The sequence below is a fragment of the Bidens hawaiensis genome, unplaced genomic scaffold, assembly GCF_021521415.1.
Source record: "Bidens hawaiensis isolate Kalapana, Puna unplaced genomic scaffold, B.hawaiensis_p1.1 tig00009543_1, whole genome shotgun sequence".
Lineage (NCBI taxonomy): Eukaryota > Viridiplantae > Streptophyta > Magnoliopsida > Asterales > Asteraceae > Bidens > Bidens hawaiensis.
This window is the reverse complement of record NW_027491711.1, coordinates 1-18,682: the sequence shown is the minus strand read 5'-3', so window position 1 is coordinate 18,682 and position 18,682 is coordinate 1. Positions and strand designations below refer to the sequence as shown.

The 18,682-nt window shown below is 39.2% G+C and overlaps 1 protein-coding gene across 1 annotated transcript; it reads right to left on the bottom strand.

Moving 5' to 3' along the window:
- Positions 1-5,698: 5,698 nt before the first annotated feature.
- Positions 5,699-7,060, bottom strand: LOC143532770 (receptor-like protein EIX2). Its single transcript, XM_077027723.1, has one exon. The coding sequence runs from the start codon at positions 7,058-7,060 to the stop codon at positions 5,699-5,701; it is 1,362 nt and encodes a 453-aa protein (XP_076883838.1).
- Positions 7,061-18,682: the final 11,622 nt, after the last annotated feature.

The following is an 18,682-nucleotide window of genomic DNA, read 5'->3' as shown; positions in this document are numbered from 1 at the left end:
CATGTTTAAAGACTAGAAAAGCAACACTAGATTTTAAGTATCCGAAAAGATGGTTTTGTATTGTTTTAAGCTATTTCAAGAATGCAAGTGTACTTTCAACTTTGAGATGTTGCTTGAATGATACTTGGGTGACTTACGATTGGTCTAGACCCTTTTAATCTATAAAGCTCTACCTATCTATGCCACATCTAGTCCACCATATCTAGGGATATCTATATGAATTTTATGCAGTCCCATGTTTAGCCATATTTTCTAGGCAACTCTTAATGATTTGTCACTCATTTTGAGCTTTAATGGTTTTTTTTTTTTTTTTCACACTTTGACCTAGGGATGAGCTCAGTAATATACCGGGACTGACCGCTACCAATTTCGAAAACCTCAATCTTGAATTTCTCAAAAACTTGGGTACCGGTACTAGTACTGAAAATGCTTGGTTCGGTACCGGTACGACATGATACCGTATACAAAAATTTGGTGAAAAACCGTACCGGTTGCGATCCCGATATTAATAAAAACTTCGTATCAGAACATGTTACCATTTGCTCATCGTTACTTATACCTAGTCTAGAATTATGTACAATCATGCATCCGCTAAAGCTTCATATTAATATTTAAAATTCTAAATTCAGAGACCCGCAATCTGATTTTAGACAGGTCGTGCCTAAGGTTGCCAATTCCTTACCTGTTTTATGACATGATTAAACGTGTTAAATAAAAAGTACATTTATCTAAATTTATATTAAAAAAAATAATTATGTTGCTAGACTTCATTGTTTTTCCTTCTTGATACATAAAACAAATAAAAAAAACTATAGAAATAAGATATAAAGTGGTTAAACATGTCATTTTTATGTTTGATACTCATGTTAACGTCGTCTTTCACCTATTTAACATGATTAGACTTGTTTTGCTAGTGCCATTTTGTTAGGAAAATTTGTTCTTAAATCCTATATATAATTTTGTTAGGTCTAGCCTCTTATCATATTCTATTTTCATATCAGGTTGTTTTTTTACCGTAACAAATTGTTTTCTTTGTTTAGCCTCTTTAGTTTATAAAGAGGACATATTAATAAAATCTTTTTTTTTTCTTCCGTATGTAGTACCTAACAGTAGACGTGCACAAAAAAACCGGTTCCGTATCCCAACCAGAACCGACCCGGAACCGGTTCCGGTTCGTACCCGGTGGACCCCATACCCGGTTAGGGTATTATTATACCCGAAAACCCTACCCGGACCCATATATTTTCCCAAAAATCGGTTCCTACCCGGAACCGGTTCCAACCCGGTGCCGGTTCCTACTCGAAATAACCGGTTCCGCTGGGTTTTTTTGAAAAAGAGCCGTTGTAACCGGTTCCAAAGGTAATATAGCCGTTGTAACCGGTTCCAACGGTAATAAAGCCGTTTGAACCGGTTCCAACGGCTATATTACCGTTGGAACCGGTTTTTGAGCTTAAAAAACTATATAAAGGCTTGATCAATCACTTGTTTTACCACTCCAACTCAAAAACATTAAGAAAACTTATCGGTTTACATTTTACACCAATTTTTTTTCAATTCCATTCCACCCCACTGGATAACTAGTTATTATGGCAAGCCAAAACAAGGGCAAAAGAAAGGCGGCGGCTACATTCCGTTTTTATTGACCCGTTTCGAGCCGAAGATGACCCCGGAGTTGCAAAGATCCTCCCTCATAACCGCAACGAAGAAGTATGGCGGAATTGGGATTTGGTTGTGTTGCTTAATGGAGACTTTAAGGCTCGTTACAAATTTTGTGGCACTTATTTAAAGCATGATTCAAACTCTACTTTAAAAAAGCACATCGAGAAGAAATTTTGCAAGGCGTTTAAAGAAGTTCCCACCACGGTCCAAGCCGAATTGGGTAAAGATGGGGCAATATTTCGTTACAACGTGAAAGCGGTTCACGATAGGATGGCGAAGTTCGTGATTCAACAAGGTTTGCCGTTTAACCACTTCGACAACCCTCAATTGACGGCCTTGATTAGAGAGACTCTTCAACTGCGCTACACCCATGTAAGTCGTACCACTCTTCGACGTCATTGTCTAAAGTTGTGGGAATGTGCCAAAAAAGATTTAATTGATTTTTTTGACACTTTACAAATGGGTGTCAACTTAACTAGTGATGTTTGGTTGGCACCCCATGGGTTACCAGAATCGTACCTTTGTGTGACCGCGCATTGGATCGATCCGGCATCTTGGCAAATGATGAAACGCACCATCGCGTTTAAAAACTTTCCGTTTCCACATACCGCCGAAAAATTGTTTGAAATTTTGGATGAGGTAATAACCACTTTTAACTTGAGGAAAAAAAATTTTTCAATGTCGTTCGATAACGCTTCTAACAATACAAAAGCGGTAGACAAGTTATATATAAAATATACACCACTTTGCTACGGAAAGTTTTTTCATACTCGATGTGTTGCCCACATTATCAACTTGGTTGTTCAAGATGGTCTTGACAACGAAACCATGGAGGGCGGTTTGAGATTATTTAGGTTGATGTTACAAGATATTTTCAAAAGTAGAAAAATAAGACATCTTGAATACAAAAACTATTGAAAGTCGGTTGATATAAAATATTTGGGGCCGAATTAGGACGTTCCAACCCGTTGGAACTCGACTTGTAATATGCTCGCTTGTGCTTTTTCCCAAAAACAAACTATACAAGCGTTTCATAGAACGCTAGTGAATCGTTGCGAAGCCGATATGTTTCCAAACGGTGCTTGGGATAATATCGGTTACTTCTTGGAGTATCTTGATGTTTTCAAAATCGCAACAACTAAATTGTCGGGGGTTTACCATCCTACTAGTTGTTGGGTGTTGCAAGAATTATACAACATCTCCTTGATTTTCAAAGAGTTTGAAAACAAAAATGATCTTTTCGATCATATTGTTGATCCAATGAAGAAGAAGTTCCTAAAATATTTTGAAGGAATACCACCCGTGTTTACTTGTGCCGTTGCTTTAAGCCCCTACATAAATGTTTCCGGGGTTGAGGCGTTGATCGAGGAAATATATGACAACATGGGTGCGCACGAGATCGATCCGATGGCGTCGACGGAAGCAAAGGATTATTTCAACAAATCCCTTCAGGAAATCTATGACCATTACTTCAAAATTTATGGTCCAAGCTCAAAGTCGAATTTTATGAGGCAAGCAACATCAAGTAAGCCATGCAAAGACAAGCTTATAAACTTGGTGAATGCGGTTCGTGAGTCGGCGGCAAATCGACAAAGGGGTAACACACCAACTAGTGAACTTGGCCGATATAGTGGAGCAAACTATGGAGAAGGTGCAACGGTCGAGGATGTTCGCAACCTTGACATTTTGGCATGGTGGAAAGGAAAGCAAAACGAATTTCCTATTCTTTCCGCCATGTCTCGTGACTTGCTAAGCGTCCAAGCTTCAACGGTTGCTTCGGAATCGGTTTTTTCACTTAGTGGAAGGATATTATCGATGCGAAGAACCAAACTCACTCCGGAGTCCTTAGAGATGTGCATTTGCCTAAAGGATCATTTGGACGCGGTGGATCGTATACAAGACAAAGCGAACTTTGAAGATGAAATACCACTTGAATATCCAATTCAAGAGATGGAAGAAGAATATTCGGGTGAAGAAGACGAAGTTGTAGAACTCGACTAATTTTAGTTTGTATTTTTTGTATTTGTTGTAATCATTTTTGTATTTATTCTAATCATTTATGTATTATGTAACACGAATCAATTAATATATGTATTTTTAAAGTGTTATTTGTTTGTGTTAAATAAAAAACTTGTCTTAAACACTTAAACTAATTTTTAAAAATATATATATATATATATATATATATATATATATATATATATATATATATATAATTATAGAACATTACACAACGAACATATTGCAAAACGATTAAGTACAAACATTATTAAACATAAAACTAAAAATAACAAACATTGTTCGTTGTTTTCGTCCCGCCATCTACGACCATCAAGCTTTGTTACCGGCGGCGGGGGCTTGACTTGTAGAGCCGGATGACTCCCCGGCTTCTCTTTGTTTGACATCCAAATGCTTTTTTTCCTTTCAATACTTATTGGTATGCTTTCGAAGGGTGGAATTCGATGCCGCCTTCAAAAACTTGTCGCGGTATTTGCATCGCGCCATCTCCTGTGTGTCGGTCATGACACACAGGTCATAGTGAACCCAAACCTCGGGGCATCTCGGGGTCTCGATAACCATAACAACTTCGTCGTTGGTTGCCATTGGTAATGGTTAGTGGTTTAACAAGTGGATTAACAAGTAATTGAGGTGTTTAACAAGTTAGGGGAGTTGGTTAAGAAGTTCTAAACCTAGGACGTCTATATATAGTAAGTGGGGGTGGGTATAAACATTCAAAACCGGTTCCAACGATCTAAAAACGGTAATATAGCCGTTGGAACCGGTTTCCAACGGGCAAAAATGGTTTAAATAAGGAAAACCCGTTGGAACCGGTTTTCGGGTATAAACCGGACCCGGTTCCTACCCTACTCGGTTCCACTAGTTCCTGATATTTGCCTACCGGGTCGGGTCCGGTTCCTACCGTCAGGAACCGGTTCCATTTTGTACCCGGTTCTTAAAAAACCGGTTCCTACCCGGTTCCGGGTTAAAAAAAAACCCGATTTGTGCACGTCTACCTAACAGCCTTTTAAGAAAGTCCATTGTGGCCCACAAGAAAAGGAAAGAAGCAATAGATGATTACTCTATTGGGCCGCTGAAAGCCCTCATGTGGCCCACTGCTATTAATATCTCATCGGCTCATCGGTCCTCTTTCATTTTCTAAACCGCCAGCCAAGGACTGTGATTGCTTGCTTGGTACGATGTCCTAGCCGAGTTTATAAATTTAATATAATATAATACAAAGAAAAGAAATGAAAGAATCCGGACTTGTGGCCGGCTCGGGCTACCTTTAGCCAATGGGGGCCGCGTACGGAATACCCGGCGTTACTTAGTTGGTCGTTCCAAAAAAAATGTGTGTTTAACATTTCCGTAATTTGTAGAACTAGTTTAAATTATTAAAATTGACTATATCTAAGGAAGGATCCACAATAATCACATGTAATGAGTGATAGATGTTGGACGTAATTACCAACTTAATAAGCCCGTCATGTGTAGGTGATCGGGTTGGACCTGTTGGGCCTATGGAGTTTATTAATATGTAATGGGCTTATGGAGTTGCAATTAGGGTTTTATAGTATTTGGTAATGTCTTGGCTAGCAAATTAGGTTATCTATATAAACCGAGTTATGGTTAGACATTAGAAAAACACACATATGCAACCTAGTTAGGGTTCATCTAGAGAAACACGAGTTATGTGTAATAGGGGTCTTTGAGTTATATTTCCTCTATAATATTGAGAGTTATTCAATATTAATTATTGTGTGTTTACGATCTGGTGAGCTATATCAATTCGTACTTGAATAGAATTACTGTTGGTATATAGAACACGCAAACACAATGAGATAGAGAACATATGAAATGATCAGAAGCTTTATTTTAATTTATTGAATTGCATACGTAACAAGAAGAACAAGAAACAAACAATCCCAACAACTTGTATGAAACCAAATAGACAATGCAACAACATTGATCTTTATTCAAATTCAAAACGCATAAAACCGATAGCTTCCGATCCATCCGATCCGATCTGACTTGGTGGTATTCAAAAGGAATTCCTATGACAAGCAAGATAAATCTTAAGCCACACATTGGAAAGAAAAGTTAAGTAAGAACTTCTCCATACTTTGCTAGCAAGCAAAGGAGCAACCACTACCCAGAAGCCAACTATAAATCCAAGCACAATGCTGATTATGAATCCCCAATTCCGTTCATCGTCAGTTTGTTCTTCTCCCACACTTGAATCAGGTGAAATCCCTTTCTTGTTGCATGCAGCAAGAGGAGGCCCACAAAGTGTGTTTGACATGAAGCTCGACTCATTGAATCCCTGCAGCTGAGCACTTGTTGGGATTTCTCCGGTTAACTTGTTGGAAGACAAATTTAACCAATTTAAGTATGTCAGTAATTTCATTTTACCAATATCTTCTGGGATTATTCCGGTTAAATGATTTCCAGACAAATTCAACCAGCGCAAGCTTGAGAGGCCAACAAGTTCTTTTGGAATGGTTCCAGAGAACTTATTAAATGAAAGATCCAACATTGTAACTAGATACAAAATGCTGCTATGTTCAAACACTCTTCCTTTAGTCACCAACGATGCACGACCAAGAAATCGCAATTGAAATGGCGCATCATATACCACAATTGGACTTGGTTGTTGCCTTCCAGACATTATGCTGAAGTTGTAAAAACATGTTGGGAGGGTTCCTGAAAGATTGTTATGAGCAAGATCCAGGATCTGGATAGACGAAAGATGACAAAGTTCATATAGGATTTCACCCGTCAGCATGTTTGATCTGAGGCTGAGTAGTTTCAGATTTGTTTCTTCTCCCTCTATCAACGTCGGTATGCTTCCAGTGAATTTATTCTCAGCAAGTTCAATAATTTGTAAGCTTTTGGAATTTAAAAGAAACGCAGGTAGCTTTCCAGAGAGATGGTTATTTTGGGTGTTGAACGATTGGAGGGAAGATAAGCTCTCTATAGATTGTGGGATTCCACCAGAAAGATTATTATTCTCAAAGTCTATATCAGATAAATCTTGCCAATTCATCCAACAATCTGGAATAACGCCTGACAGGTTGTTATTGGCTAGACCAAGAACTTGTAGCTGTGTGTCTCTTTTTAAACGAGGACACAAGAATTGCTCAAGAGATCCTGATAGATGGTTGCTTGATACATCTAGAACAACAAAGTCAGCTTCATTGAATTTTGCTGGTAATGGACCTTCAAAACGGTTGTTACTTAAATCTAAGACTGCAGCTGGCGCAAGGATACTGAGATCTTCAAATAATGTTCCCCGAATAGAATTATGAGACATATTCAAGAATTCAACACCAGAATACAAGCTCCAAAACCAACTAGGAATGATGTTCGAAATTCCAGCGTTGCCTATGTCTAACTTTGTCATATTTCTTTGTGACTGAATCCATGAAGGAAATTGAGGGCCAAGATTCCAAGAACCTATTCTGAGAACACCAAGTTTGAAAGGTGGGGCCCAATTCTTAACGCTTAGTTTTAGACTTAGCCCATAACGTGGTCAATGCGGTGAGATTAGCAAAGTGATCTTGAGTGACATCTCCAGTCAACATATTATGATGCACACTTAAATATTTTAAGTTCCTTAACTTTCCAAGACTTACTGGCTGGCTTCCATTTAATTTGTAGAACGAAATCTCTAACCATTCCAATGATGTTAAGTTCCCTATTTTGTGAGGGAGCTTACCCGACAGATGGTTAACATTAAGCATAAGCTCTTTTAAGAATGACAATCTTCCTAAAGAATTTGGAATCACACCAGAAATAAAATTGAACGCAAGATCAAAGGTGATTAGATTTTGAAGTTGTCCAATTCTAGCTATCTGATATACGACCTGTAAGGTAGTTAGCACTAAGCGCCAGATACTCCAACTTAGGTGAATTACATTCACAGAAGTTATCCAGAAGCTCCAATACACTTCCACTAAAGTGGTTAGATCGAAAATCAACATAAGTTAAGCTACAAAGATTTCCAAACGAACTTGGAAGCGTCTCCTTGATTTCATTTTGTGACAAATAGATACTAATGAGAGAAGTCATGTTCTGAAGACCACCAAGAATTGAAGTAGAAAGACTGCTGATACTAAGGTCTATGGACACAAGGCTAGTAACGCTTAACAATCCGCTCAAGACAGATGTTGAGTTCATAAAATCGTTTTCAGAAACATGAACCACTTTTAAAGAAGTCATGTTTTGAAAACCACCTACCCTACCAGGAACTGGACCATGGAAAAGGCATCTAGTCAAATCCAAAGAAACTAGCTTACTTAGACTAAAGATCCACCAAGGCATTAAACTATCAAAAATATTATAAGAAAGATCAAAGGACAGTCAGTGAAGTAAAATTAACCTTGGTTAGATGATGTGGAATTTGAGTAAGATTGCTTGAAAGTAGGTGCAATTCTACTAAAGATGGAAGGGTTTTGATCACTTGAAACCAGTCAGATGCACTACCAAGATCATAGCCAGACAAATCTAGGTATTTCAACAATCGGAGACTCGACAACCATCTCATATCGTTCACAGGAATGTTACTTAGATATGGCCCGTTTTTTAGATCAAGGACAACCAACATGGACAAATTCCCTAGTTGGGGAGGAACTCCACCGTAGAAATGTGACATTGAGAGATTAAGATATCTCAAGTTCTGAAGAGAGCCTATGAAACTAGGAATTCGAATAGCTTCAAAATCGTTGCAGCTCAAGTCCAGGTACTTGAGTTGCTTCAACAACAACAAAGAATGATTAATTTTACCTCGGACCATCTGAATTGAAGCATCTTCGAGTTCAGGATCAGGGCCACGAAGGTGAAGCTCTTTGACATGGCCGCTGAAGTTATCACAAACGATTCCATCCCACATGCAACAGTCGGTATTCACACTGCTCCAAGAAGAGAGCCTGCTGGCATCATCTATGAGATCTTGTTTTAATTGCAGAAGTGCCGGTCTCTCATCATCAACGCACAAAACCTGCTTCTTATTATCATTACAAAGACAACAAGTTATACACAGGGTTAAAGAAACGATCAGAAGCCAAAAAAGCGATAAAGATTTCATATAGACGTGAGTTTATGAGTATAGAAATGTTGAAAACATTGGTATTAAAGGTTGTTTGCTGGTAACTAAATGTGCTTGGACACTATATATACACACACACTCATGCATGCAGACTCGATTGCCAAGAGGCCTGAAAAATCAAACCCTTATGATGGTGCAAGAGTTTCTTGATATTGACCATCATATGAAACTACTAGCATCAATTCATTTGGCATTATACAAGATATATTCAAGCACATGCTATTGAAAAAAGTAGCGGGGACCATTATTGTGTAATGTGTATATGTCCAAATTCTATTGTACATAAAAGTGATTAGAAAACTTTGGAAACAAATTCACCAGGTACGTAGAAACATCGCCAGGGGCAAATCCGCAAACTAAGGTTCGACTGACTGAGTCAAGCGACACACATACTTAAGTTTTATTTGATTCGAAAATTTGGGTGAACCGCCTTTACGATGTAATGAACGTGGCTGATTTCAACCAAATTCGTGTCGTCCCCGCCACTAAAACCAGGAGCGGATCTAGGCACTTTGGACGGGTTCACGTGAACCCACTGAGTTTCGAAATTTATATATAGAATACATATATAAAATTATGAGTGTGAACCCACATATATTTTGAGAGTGAACCCTTCCTTTAAATTGGGTAAACCCGGGTTTGAAACTCTCCTTTCCAGCTTCTTGTGTTAGTCATTAGTTTTATTCTTTTTTCTTTCTTATTTTTTTTTCTAATATCTTTTAACTAGTTTACTAAGTTAGGTTTCTTTTAGTTCTTTAACCATCGCTAACACCAGAACAAAACACAACCGTCCTCCACCTTGATCGCCCCTCTCTTAGTCTCCACCCTTGTCTTCAGATTCCTTCACTTGAATCTTCACAATAAGTTAACTATTTTGTTGTTTTGCTTAAAGTATTTTTGTTTATTTATTGAAGTTAGAATTAGAACGAATGGATGATTATGTCAAAACTTGTTAATTGAATTAGACAATTAGTGATATTTAAATTTGATTTATAGACATTATGAATATTAAAAGATATTTCCAAAGTGAACGTCAAACATTCAATCATCATCTTCAAAAAGATAACAACTTTAAGTATTTTTTTTAACTTAAAAGACAATCATATCCAGTTTATGTATGTTTTCGTTTCTAAGGCAGTGTTTGTTTTATTGTTAATGTATCGTATTTTTATAATGAAATGAACCATATACGACCCAAACCGTTGAACCGACCCAAATCTTCGAACCGACCAGAAAATTTTTATGCTCGGTTGTATAAATTAGAGCATCTAAAAACAGTGAACCCACAAAGAAAAATCCCTGGATCCACCACTAACTATAACGCTTGGGTTTTACTAACGCCTGAGTTTTACCGATCAATAGACGTTCTTTTAAATATTTTATATGTTAATTTAACAAAGGGAAAATGACCAAAATGGCACACGCTTCCGTTTTTGAACGGCCGCATCTAGACACCTATACATTTAAACTGTCCGGCCTGATCGCTTTTTAAAAATCCAGTTGTTTACTTATGGGGCCGACCGTTATTAAACAGTCGGTTCGATCGTTTAATAACCTTTAGACAATTGGTCCGACTGTTTAATAAATGGTCGGCCAATTAATGGATCTATTCCTTTAGGCCTTTAAATCTATTCCGTCGGGCCCTCGTATCTATTCTGTCGGGCGTTTGTATCTAATTCGTCAAGACTTCATATCTTTTCATAACCATTATAAATGTTTAAGTTTTGTAGGTCCCATGTCGGGTGGATCAAACAACGTCTTTGGATCAACCTAACTTAGTGCTAGCGGAAATCACACTAAGCAACCAAGAGGTCTCGGATCTTGAGTTTATTTTCGGTTAAGGAAAGGAGAGGTTAGAGAGAGAGAAAGTAATAGAAATCTTGCAAGAGATTTTCTTATGTATATCAAACTTCAAAAACCAACAACTTGCTTCTCATGGCATGCTCCCTATTTATAGGGAAGCATGTATGAGAAATATGATATGTCAATTGCCCAATGGGCTTCTTTTACAATGGACCGTGGCCCAACAATATACAAAATGACCCGTAGGCCCAAACATATAACTTAAACAATACAAAAGACTAAAAATACAAAATGGGACTAACAATCTCCCTCTAGTCTTTAGTATTGAAACCCGTCGGTGTCGTAAATCAGGCATTCGTCCTCGGTCAGTGGAAGTTCAACAAGTCTATGCACGAACTTGTTGAAGGCTTCCACTATTCGGTCGGTATTCTGATGGCCTATATCCTCGACGGTTCCCAGCGGCTTCTTGTAGAGCTTCTTCACATCTTCAATGTGGAGTCCCATAAGCTCATGCTCGTCAAACACTCTGATCTCATGCATACCACGGCAGTGAATAACGGCCTCGCCGGTTTTGTTATCAAATTCCCAAGCAATGAAATCTCGGAGAGTGTTGGGAAGATAAGGCTCGCTATGATAGATCTCGTGACATTCTTTGGGCGCCTTGTATCTCCACATCTTGCGAGGCTCTCCGGTAGCCGGGTCTATCTCTCTTGGGTTCCGGTATCTGCGACCCTTATTTGGCTCGAAGTCCTTGTAGTTGACTTTCGATTGACGCTGCAGGTAAGTCGGGACCCAACTTTCCAGCGTACTCCCAGTAGCACCAGGACCTAAAGCTTTCTGAAAGTAATTTAGATCAAGCTCAGGTAGAGTCTTCAGCTCGTGATGAGTAAGATAAATCAGATCCCCGCTGTAGCGTCTGATGGCCCAAACCTTATTTCTTTGATCATATCTAGCATATACGATCACTGAGTCATCGTGATATGGATAGTTAAGCACGTGGGCAGACGCACAGTCCGTGACGATATGTGTCTTACGCTTCTTCTTTGGTGGTGGTGCAGGGACAGGAGCTGTTGCAGGAGCCTCTGAAGCTTGAGCAGGAGGAGTATCTGGATTTGGCGAGTAATTGATGTCATCTTCTTGTTCATTCACCGCCATTTCCTTTTCAGTTCCCTCTATGAACTCCTCAAAGCTTATACCTGCATTAATAAAGTCAACGATTACACCTGTATTGTCTGTCGAAGAGATGAGATCTTTGTGTAAGCTTTCAAGTATCGAATCATCCTCTCTGACTTTACTGGCTGAGCCGGTGTTAGCAGGGTCTTGAGTATCATGTTGAGATTGTGGAGGTGATTGAGTGTTAGCTCCACCTCCACCTCCTGCTGTCCCTGCTCCTCCATCTCCTCCACCACCGTTGCCACCGTCGTCATCATCATCATCATCAAAACTGTCATGTACGTCATCGATGTCGTCATCTTCTTCATCATCATCATCATCCTCTTCGTCTCCATCATATCCACCACCAGCGCCGCTAGATTGGCCGCCCTGTTGTACTAAACGACCAAAAGTCGCCTCTCCCTCTGACACAGCAACCGATACTCCTCGCATGGCCACAGAAGGACCTGCAGCTGGTTGCGATCCACCAACTTGAGAAGTCTCACCAGACCTTCTCCAAGTTCTAAAAACAGCATTAAGCCTATCCTCCAGACCATGAAATTCGTCTTCCTGAATGCCTATCAGGTCTGAGGCCGCTTGGTATTTGCTCACCATCTCTTCATTTGTTTTGAGCTGTAGCTCATTCAGACGCTCTTGATCTTTTAATCTTTCCTTGATGGCTTCCATGTCCGATCTGAGCAATTCAAGAGAGGTGGAGGAAGCGAGTTGATTTTCCAAATCAGCAACTCGTGAGTTTGTAGCTTCCTTCTCAACATCCCACCTTCTAGTGGCATCTTCAATTTTCTTGTTAATGCTTGTTCTGAGAGCATTAGCACTTGGTAAATTTCTTTCAAGTGTGCCCAATCGATCTCCAAGTCTAGCGTGATCGGCTCTCAGATTAGCATTCTCGGACGCCTCATGATTCATCAAAGTTTGAAGATTTTGGATGCGGGTGTGGAAGGTATTGGTCAATAACCGTTGATTTTCAGCAACTTCATCACTTGCTGCTTTTTGCTCTTCCAACACCCGTATCCTTTTTTTTAGGGTCGCCTTTTCCTTTTCGTCCTCTAGAGCCCTTTGCTTCATCTCCTTGATAAGCTTGAGGAGGGCAATCTCTCGTTCTGCCCTTTTGGCGTTTGATTCCTCTAGTGCGACGATCCTATCTAGGATAGGATCAGCGTATACTGGAGGTGTCGCAGACATCCCTCGTGAGATAGGTTTGGGAGAGATAATGGTGGATGGTGGGGTTGTGGTTGTTATGGGTGGTGAGGTGGTTGGCAGGGGTAGGGTGATGGCTTGGGTAGGTGAAGTAAGGACGGTTTTGCTCCATATGCTTGTAGTTTGAATTGGGGAGCTGAAAACGGAGGAAGTGAATATGGATGATGTTGGCTGTGAAGGTGGTGTGGAGGCTTGGGTAGGTTCAGGGTGAGGTTGTTGTTGAGGTGGTGAGTGTGGTGAAGAAGGTATTTGGGGTAGGAAAGTTGGAATTGGTTGGTCTGTAGATGAGGGTTCAGGTGAGGAATCAGGTGAGTCATGGAGTAGGTTTTGGTTTTCTTGGCTTTGGATTTCTTTCTGGTTTTAGTTGGTTTGAGGGCAGGGATTTGTATTTTGGTCACATTTAAGGATTTGAGGGCTTGATCTAGGGCTTCTTTGGTATTTTTTGGTTGGTCTGTGGGCTTGTCTTGTGAGGGAGACGTGACATGAGACTTGGTTGACTTCTGGGAGTCTCCATGTCTCCTCAAAAGTTTTAGGGGCGGCTGGCCTTCCTCCTCCTCCTCCTCAAGCTCTATTGCTTTGCCCTTTTGTGCTATCTTTCTCTTCAAATCGTGTTTGGCCTTTGTTCTATCTTCGGCCGGCTCATCGGACGAATCTTGACCTCCTTCAGTTACCAGTTCTGAATCACCTTCTCCTTCTTCAGATGCCTCATCCCCAGCAGGCTCTGTGTCTTCAAACAATCCAAACTTGGGCCCAGGTCGTGGTCCAGTGTATTGATGACCTCTGCCCTTGGTGCTCAACAGCACGCCAAATACTGACATCTTGATCTCGTGAACGTGAAATGGCTCGGGGTATGACTTCTTGTCTTTTGCCTTCTTGTCTCCGGCCATTGAATGTCTGGGATCATATCATCCAATAATAACTGCACAAATCTTGGGTACATCAACCATGTGGCCCCACTCTTGATATTTGCGAGCATGCACAAGAATATACGTCGTGAGTAATTAAACTTCTCTTTGTTGGTCAGTGCGTACATGACTCGAACCCAATCTATGCTCATGCTGTCAAAACCGCCTCGAATATCTGTGAAGCAGTGTGTAATGATGTGGAAGAGGAATCTCCAATACGGTGACAGATGGCTCTTCTCTAAACTTTTCCTTTCCGTATCATACCCCATTTGCGTAACGAATTCTTCCAACATCTTCTTATTTCCTCTCTCATATTTGTAATCAGACTGGTCGTCTATCTTTAGCACCCTTCTAATATCCTCCTCTGTGATAGTTAATTCTTGTCTGGCAACTTTCGTGGTGAAGGACATAGAATCATCAGCAATTTTGGCGAATGCCCAGAAATCTAAGATCCACTTGTAGTAGATTGCTGGATCTGCGGTGATGGCATATGAAAGGGGAGATTGCCTGAGCCCCTTGACCATAGGAGTAAAAACCCTGTCACCCTTAGCTTTAGGCAGCGCTAGAGTAAAAAAGTTGTTATGACCCTGAAATGTAAAAACAAAAGATCATGAGAATCATCATTTAGACAGACCAAGACAAAATAGATATTTACATGGATATTAATAATTTATACATTAGATAAGTTTGATTTAGCATTATGTACATTCTAGATATAATAAGTTAATAAGTTAACTGTAGTCAAATTACAAGTTAATAGGAACAAAGGTATAAAGAATCAAGTTCAGATTAGTCAACAATTTCAAACAGTGTGTTTGAGATAACAGATCAGTTGCATTGTGTTTGAATTTCTGAAAAATTTCCAAGTATGAGTTTTTCGCATGAGAAAGAGTTTCGCTTCGCATGGTCAAGCGAAGCGAAACAGAGAAGTGTTTCGCTTCGTATGGTCAAGCGAAGCGAAACAGAAAGTGTTTCGCTTCGCATGGGCAAGCGAAGCGAAAGACCCTTCAAGCGAAAAACCTGTACTTGGTCCCTTTTAGCCACTTCTCACTTTACTCAAGATCAGCGAAACAGAAAGTGTTTCGCTTCGTATGGTCAAGCGAAGCGAAACAGAAAGTGTTTCGCTTCGCAATCGGGCAAGCGAAGCGAAAGACCCTTCAAGCGAAAAACCTGTACTTGGTCCCCTTTAGCCACTTCTCACTTTACTCAAGATCGCCTTTAAGCGAATTGGGTTTCTGGAGGGTTTGAACTTGAGGCCCTTATGATTTCTAGGTCAATTTGCCCTATGAATTGATGAACAAAAACTTAAATCTACAAACTTTGTACAATTAACCCTAACACTAATAAATAATGATGATACTTAAGTTTTACAAGGCCAAAACAGATTAATCTTTAACAGATGAACCAATTTCATATGAAGATCAATTATGAATTGATCCGACGTCTCATTTTGAACCGTCGTTTCAATCCATAAGAACCTAGAAAATATGAAAATGAATGATTTATGAAGTTTTGATGTTATACCGAAGGTGGATACACTGGATTCAACGGCATAATTGTAATATTGAGGACCGGATACTTTGAAGATTTGAAGAAAATCCGGGTTTGTGTTTGAAGATTAGAGAGAGAGAGGAGAGTGAAAAGTTAAAATCTTTTGGTGAATAGTAAAAGAGATTTTAGGTTTCTCTTATATATAGGGTCAGCCTATCTCGCGATAAGGTCAAAACAACGTGAGTATTCACCGAAAATGCACTCTCAGTCCTCGGTTTTTAACAATATTTGCATTTTCAAACCCGAAAAACATTTACCCACCGAATCCAAGCACTAAATTGTTTATAAAATTTTCTTTTGTTGGTCCATAACTGTTATCATTTGCACGATCGATCTCTTTTGTCAAAACACAACATAATAATAAATTTTTTTTTCTTTTTTTTTTAAATAAAAAATAAAATTTAAAATTAAAAAAAAATTAAAAACAAACATAATAATAATATTAAATTCATTTACATAGTACTTTCTTTGATTAATTTTCAAAGAATGATCGCGATATGGAATCATATTAATTTGCAAAGCTCTATATATCGTTTCCATTATGAAGTTATTGTGACATAAGTTCATCATTGACTGTAGATATTGTCTTTCTTTTCAACTTGACAAGTGTTTTGATGCCAAAAGTGATACAATTTAGGTAAAATTAGGCACGGTGCTTATGTGGTCCCCACTCAATCGGACATGTTACTGATTCCGTCATATCTCAGGCCTACTTTGTGTTAACATATCACCTCAACTTGACTTAAACCTTTCTTAGTTGATCACAGTACACTTATTAACAGATTGACTTACTATACATTGAACACAATACACATGACACTTTGTGCTTTGCACACTTGACTCGATCTAGAAAGATTAAAATAAAGCAGAAGTTCAGGCCATAACAATCAGGTCGGATAATACCATATTATCGCGGAGAGAAAGTCCAAGGCTTGAACAAAAGAAAGAAAATAAAACAAAGCAGAAGACTCAGGGCCTTAACGATCAGATCTTGTATGACTACAAACATAGAAAGTCCAAGGCTTGAGTCGAAAATAAATGAAGAAATAAAGCAGAAGTTAAAATTCCTAGGACTGACTCTTTTTCTTGATTTTTCTTTTTCTTTTCTGACTCTTTTGTTTTCTTTTTCTTGCAATTCTTGACACTTTACTTGACTCAAAGAAAATTTACACTGACTTTCATAAGACGACTGTGATCAAGTAAAGAGAGGCTTGGGTATGACATGTGTAGTTACATTTTTGCCTTCATAAATATGACAACACGGAATCATGCAACCGCTTCATACTCGTATATCCACTAGCACCGGCAAGAATTTAAGTTTATATCACTTGACACTTACTTGTTTGTCAAGCCTACCTACACATCAATGAATGACCTTGGAGCCTTTTGTTCTTTTCTTTTAACGCGCTAGAGTTATTACAAACCAATATACTATCACTTTCCATATAGTCGGATCAAATTCTCTATTCTTTTAATTTTTGACTCCCTCTAAGCAGGAGCCCCCTCTAAATGGGACAATCCTTTTTGAATTTTCTTTAAATTATAAAAATAAAATCTTTTTGTTAAGTCAAATGACTTGATTTTGTTTTACTGAAAGTAAATTTAAAATCTTTTTGGTGAGTTAAGTTAACTCATTTTATCCCTCTAAAAGTGTGACATATTTGAAAAATATTTACAGTTTTAAACTAAAAGATAGACAATAAAAATTTACTGAAAGGAGATCATGCCCAATGACTCAACGAGAAACAAAAATCGGGCACGACAGAAGGCTTTTGTAAAGAGATCAGCAAAGTTAAAATCAGTATAGACTCGTTTTATGTCGACAAGCTTACGATCATAACAATCACGAATAAAATGTATTTGGATGTCTATGTGCTTAGTCTTTGAGTGCTGGACCGGGTTTTTGACAATAGCAACGGCCGCCTCATTATCACATTTGATCGTTGATCCGTAGAAATTCATACCGTAATCCAGCAGCTGATGCTGGATCCAAATCACATGAGAGCAGCAGCTGGATGCGGCGATGTACTCGGCTTCGGCGGTGGATGTAGACACAGTGAGTTGTTTCTTGCACTGCCATGAGATCAGCCGATCTCCCAGGAATTGACATCCACCAGATGTGGATTTTCTGTCCAAGTGGCATCCTCCATAATCACTGTCGGTGTAAGCATGAAGTTCCAAGGGAGAATTCTTTGGGTACCAAGGACCCAAACGTGGTCTCCCTTTCAAGTATCTGAAAATACGTTTGACAGCAGTCATGTGGGATTCTTTTGGGTCAGATTGATATCTGGCACACTGGCAAATAGGGAACATTATGTGCGGTCTGCTTGCAGTGAGATACATCAGGGAACCAATCATTGACCTATAAAGATGTTGATCGACTGGCTTTCCTAATGGATCAGGAGTGAGAACAGGACGAGTAGCGATTGGTGTCATAAAAGCAGTTGAGTCCTTAAATCCAAATTTCTGAACAATGTCATGAACGTACTTTTCTTGGTGAATTAAAGTCCCGTCCGTCTTTTGCTCAACCTGTAAGCCCAGGAAGAAAGTCATCTCCCCTAAGGAACTCATTTCAAATCGCTTTTGCATGATCTCAGAAAACTCCTTGCACTGAGTCTCATTCATGGACTCGAAGATAATATCATCAACATACACTTGAACAAGAATCAAATCATCCTTCACTTTATTGACAAAGAGAGTTTGATCAATTATGCCTCTCTTGTATCCATTCTTTACTAAATGATCAGCTAGTGTGGCATACCAGGCACGAGGAGCCTGGTGAAGACCATAAAGTGCTTTGTCAAGTCGGTAAACGTGGTCAGGATAATTTGGGTCTACAAAACCTGGAGGTTGGCTCACATAAATTTCTTCTTTTACTTTCCCGTACAAGAAAGCAGTCTTCACATCCATTTGATATACTTTAAAATTCATATACGACGCATAGGCCAAAAAGATACGAATTGCTTCCAATCTGGCCACAGGTGCATAAACTTCATCGTAATCAAGTCCTTCTCGTTGCCAAAAACCTTGTACGACCAATCGGGCTTTATTTCTGTTGATCCACTCCCTTGTCATCTTTCTTGTTACGGAACACCCATTTTGTTCCGATTGGTTTCTTGTGATTTGGTTTCTTCACCAACTTCCAAACGTTTAGCTTCTTGAACTGCAACAGTTCTTCTTGCATTGCTTCAACCCAAGAGTTCTCCTTCAAAGAAACTCTGTAGTCCTTGGGCTCTACCTACGAAATAAAACAGGCAAAAAGACATCTGTTTATGTTACCAGAAGAGCT

Coding starts and splice junctions, on each gene's coding strand:
- LOC143532770 (XM_077027723.1), bottom strand. CDS start 7,060: ATGACAAAGTTAGACATAGGCAACGCTGGAATTTCGAACATCATTCCT.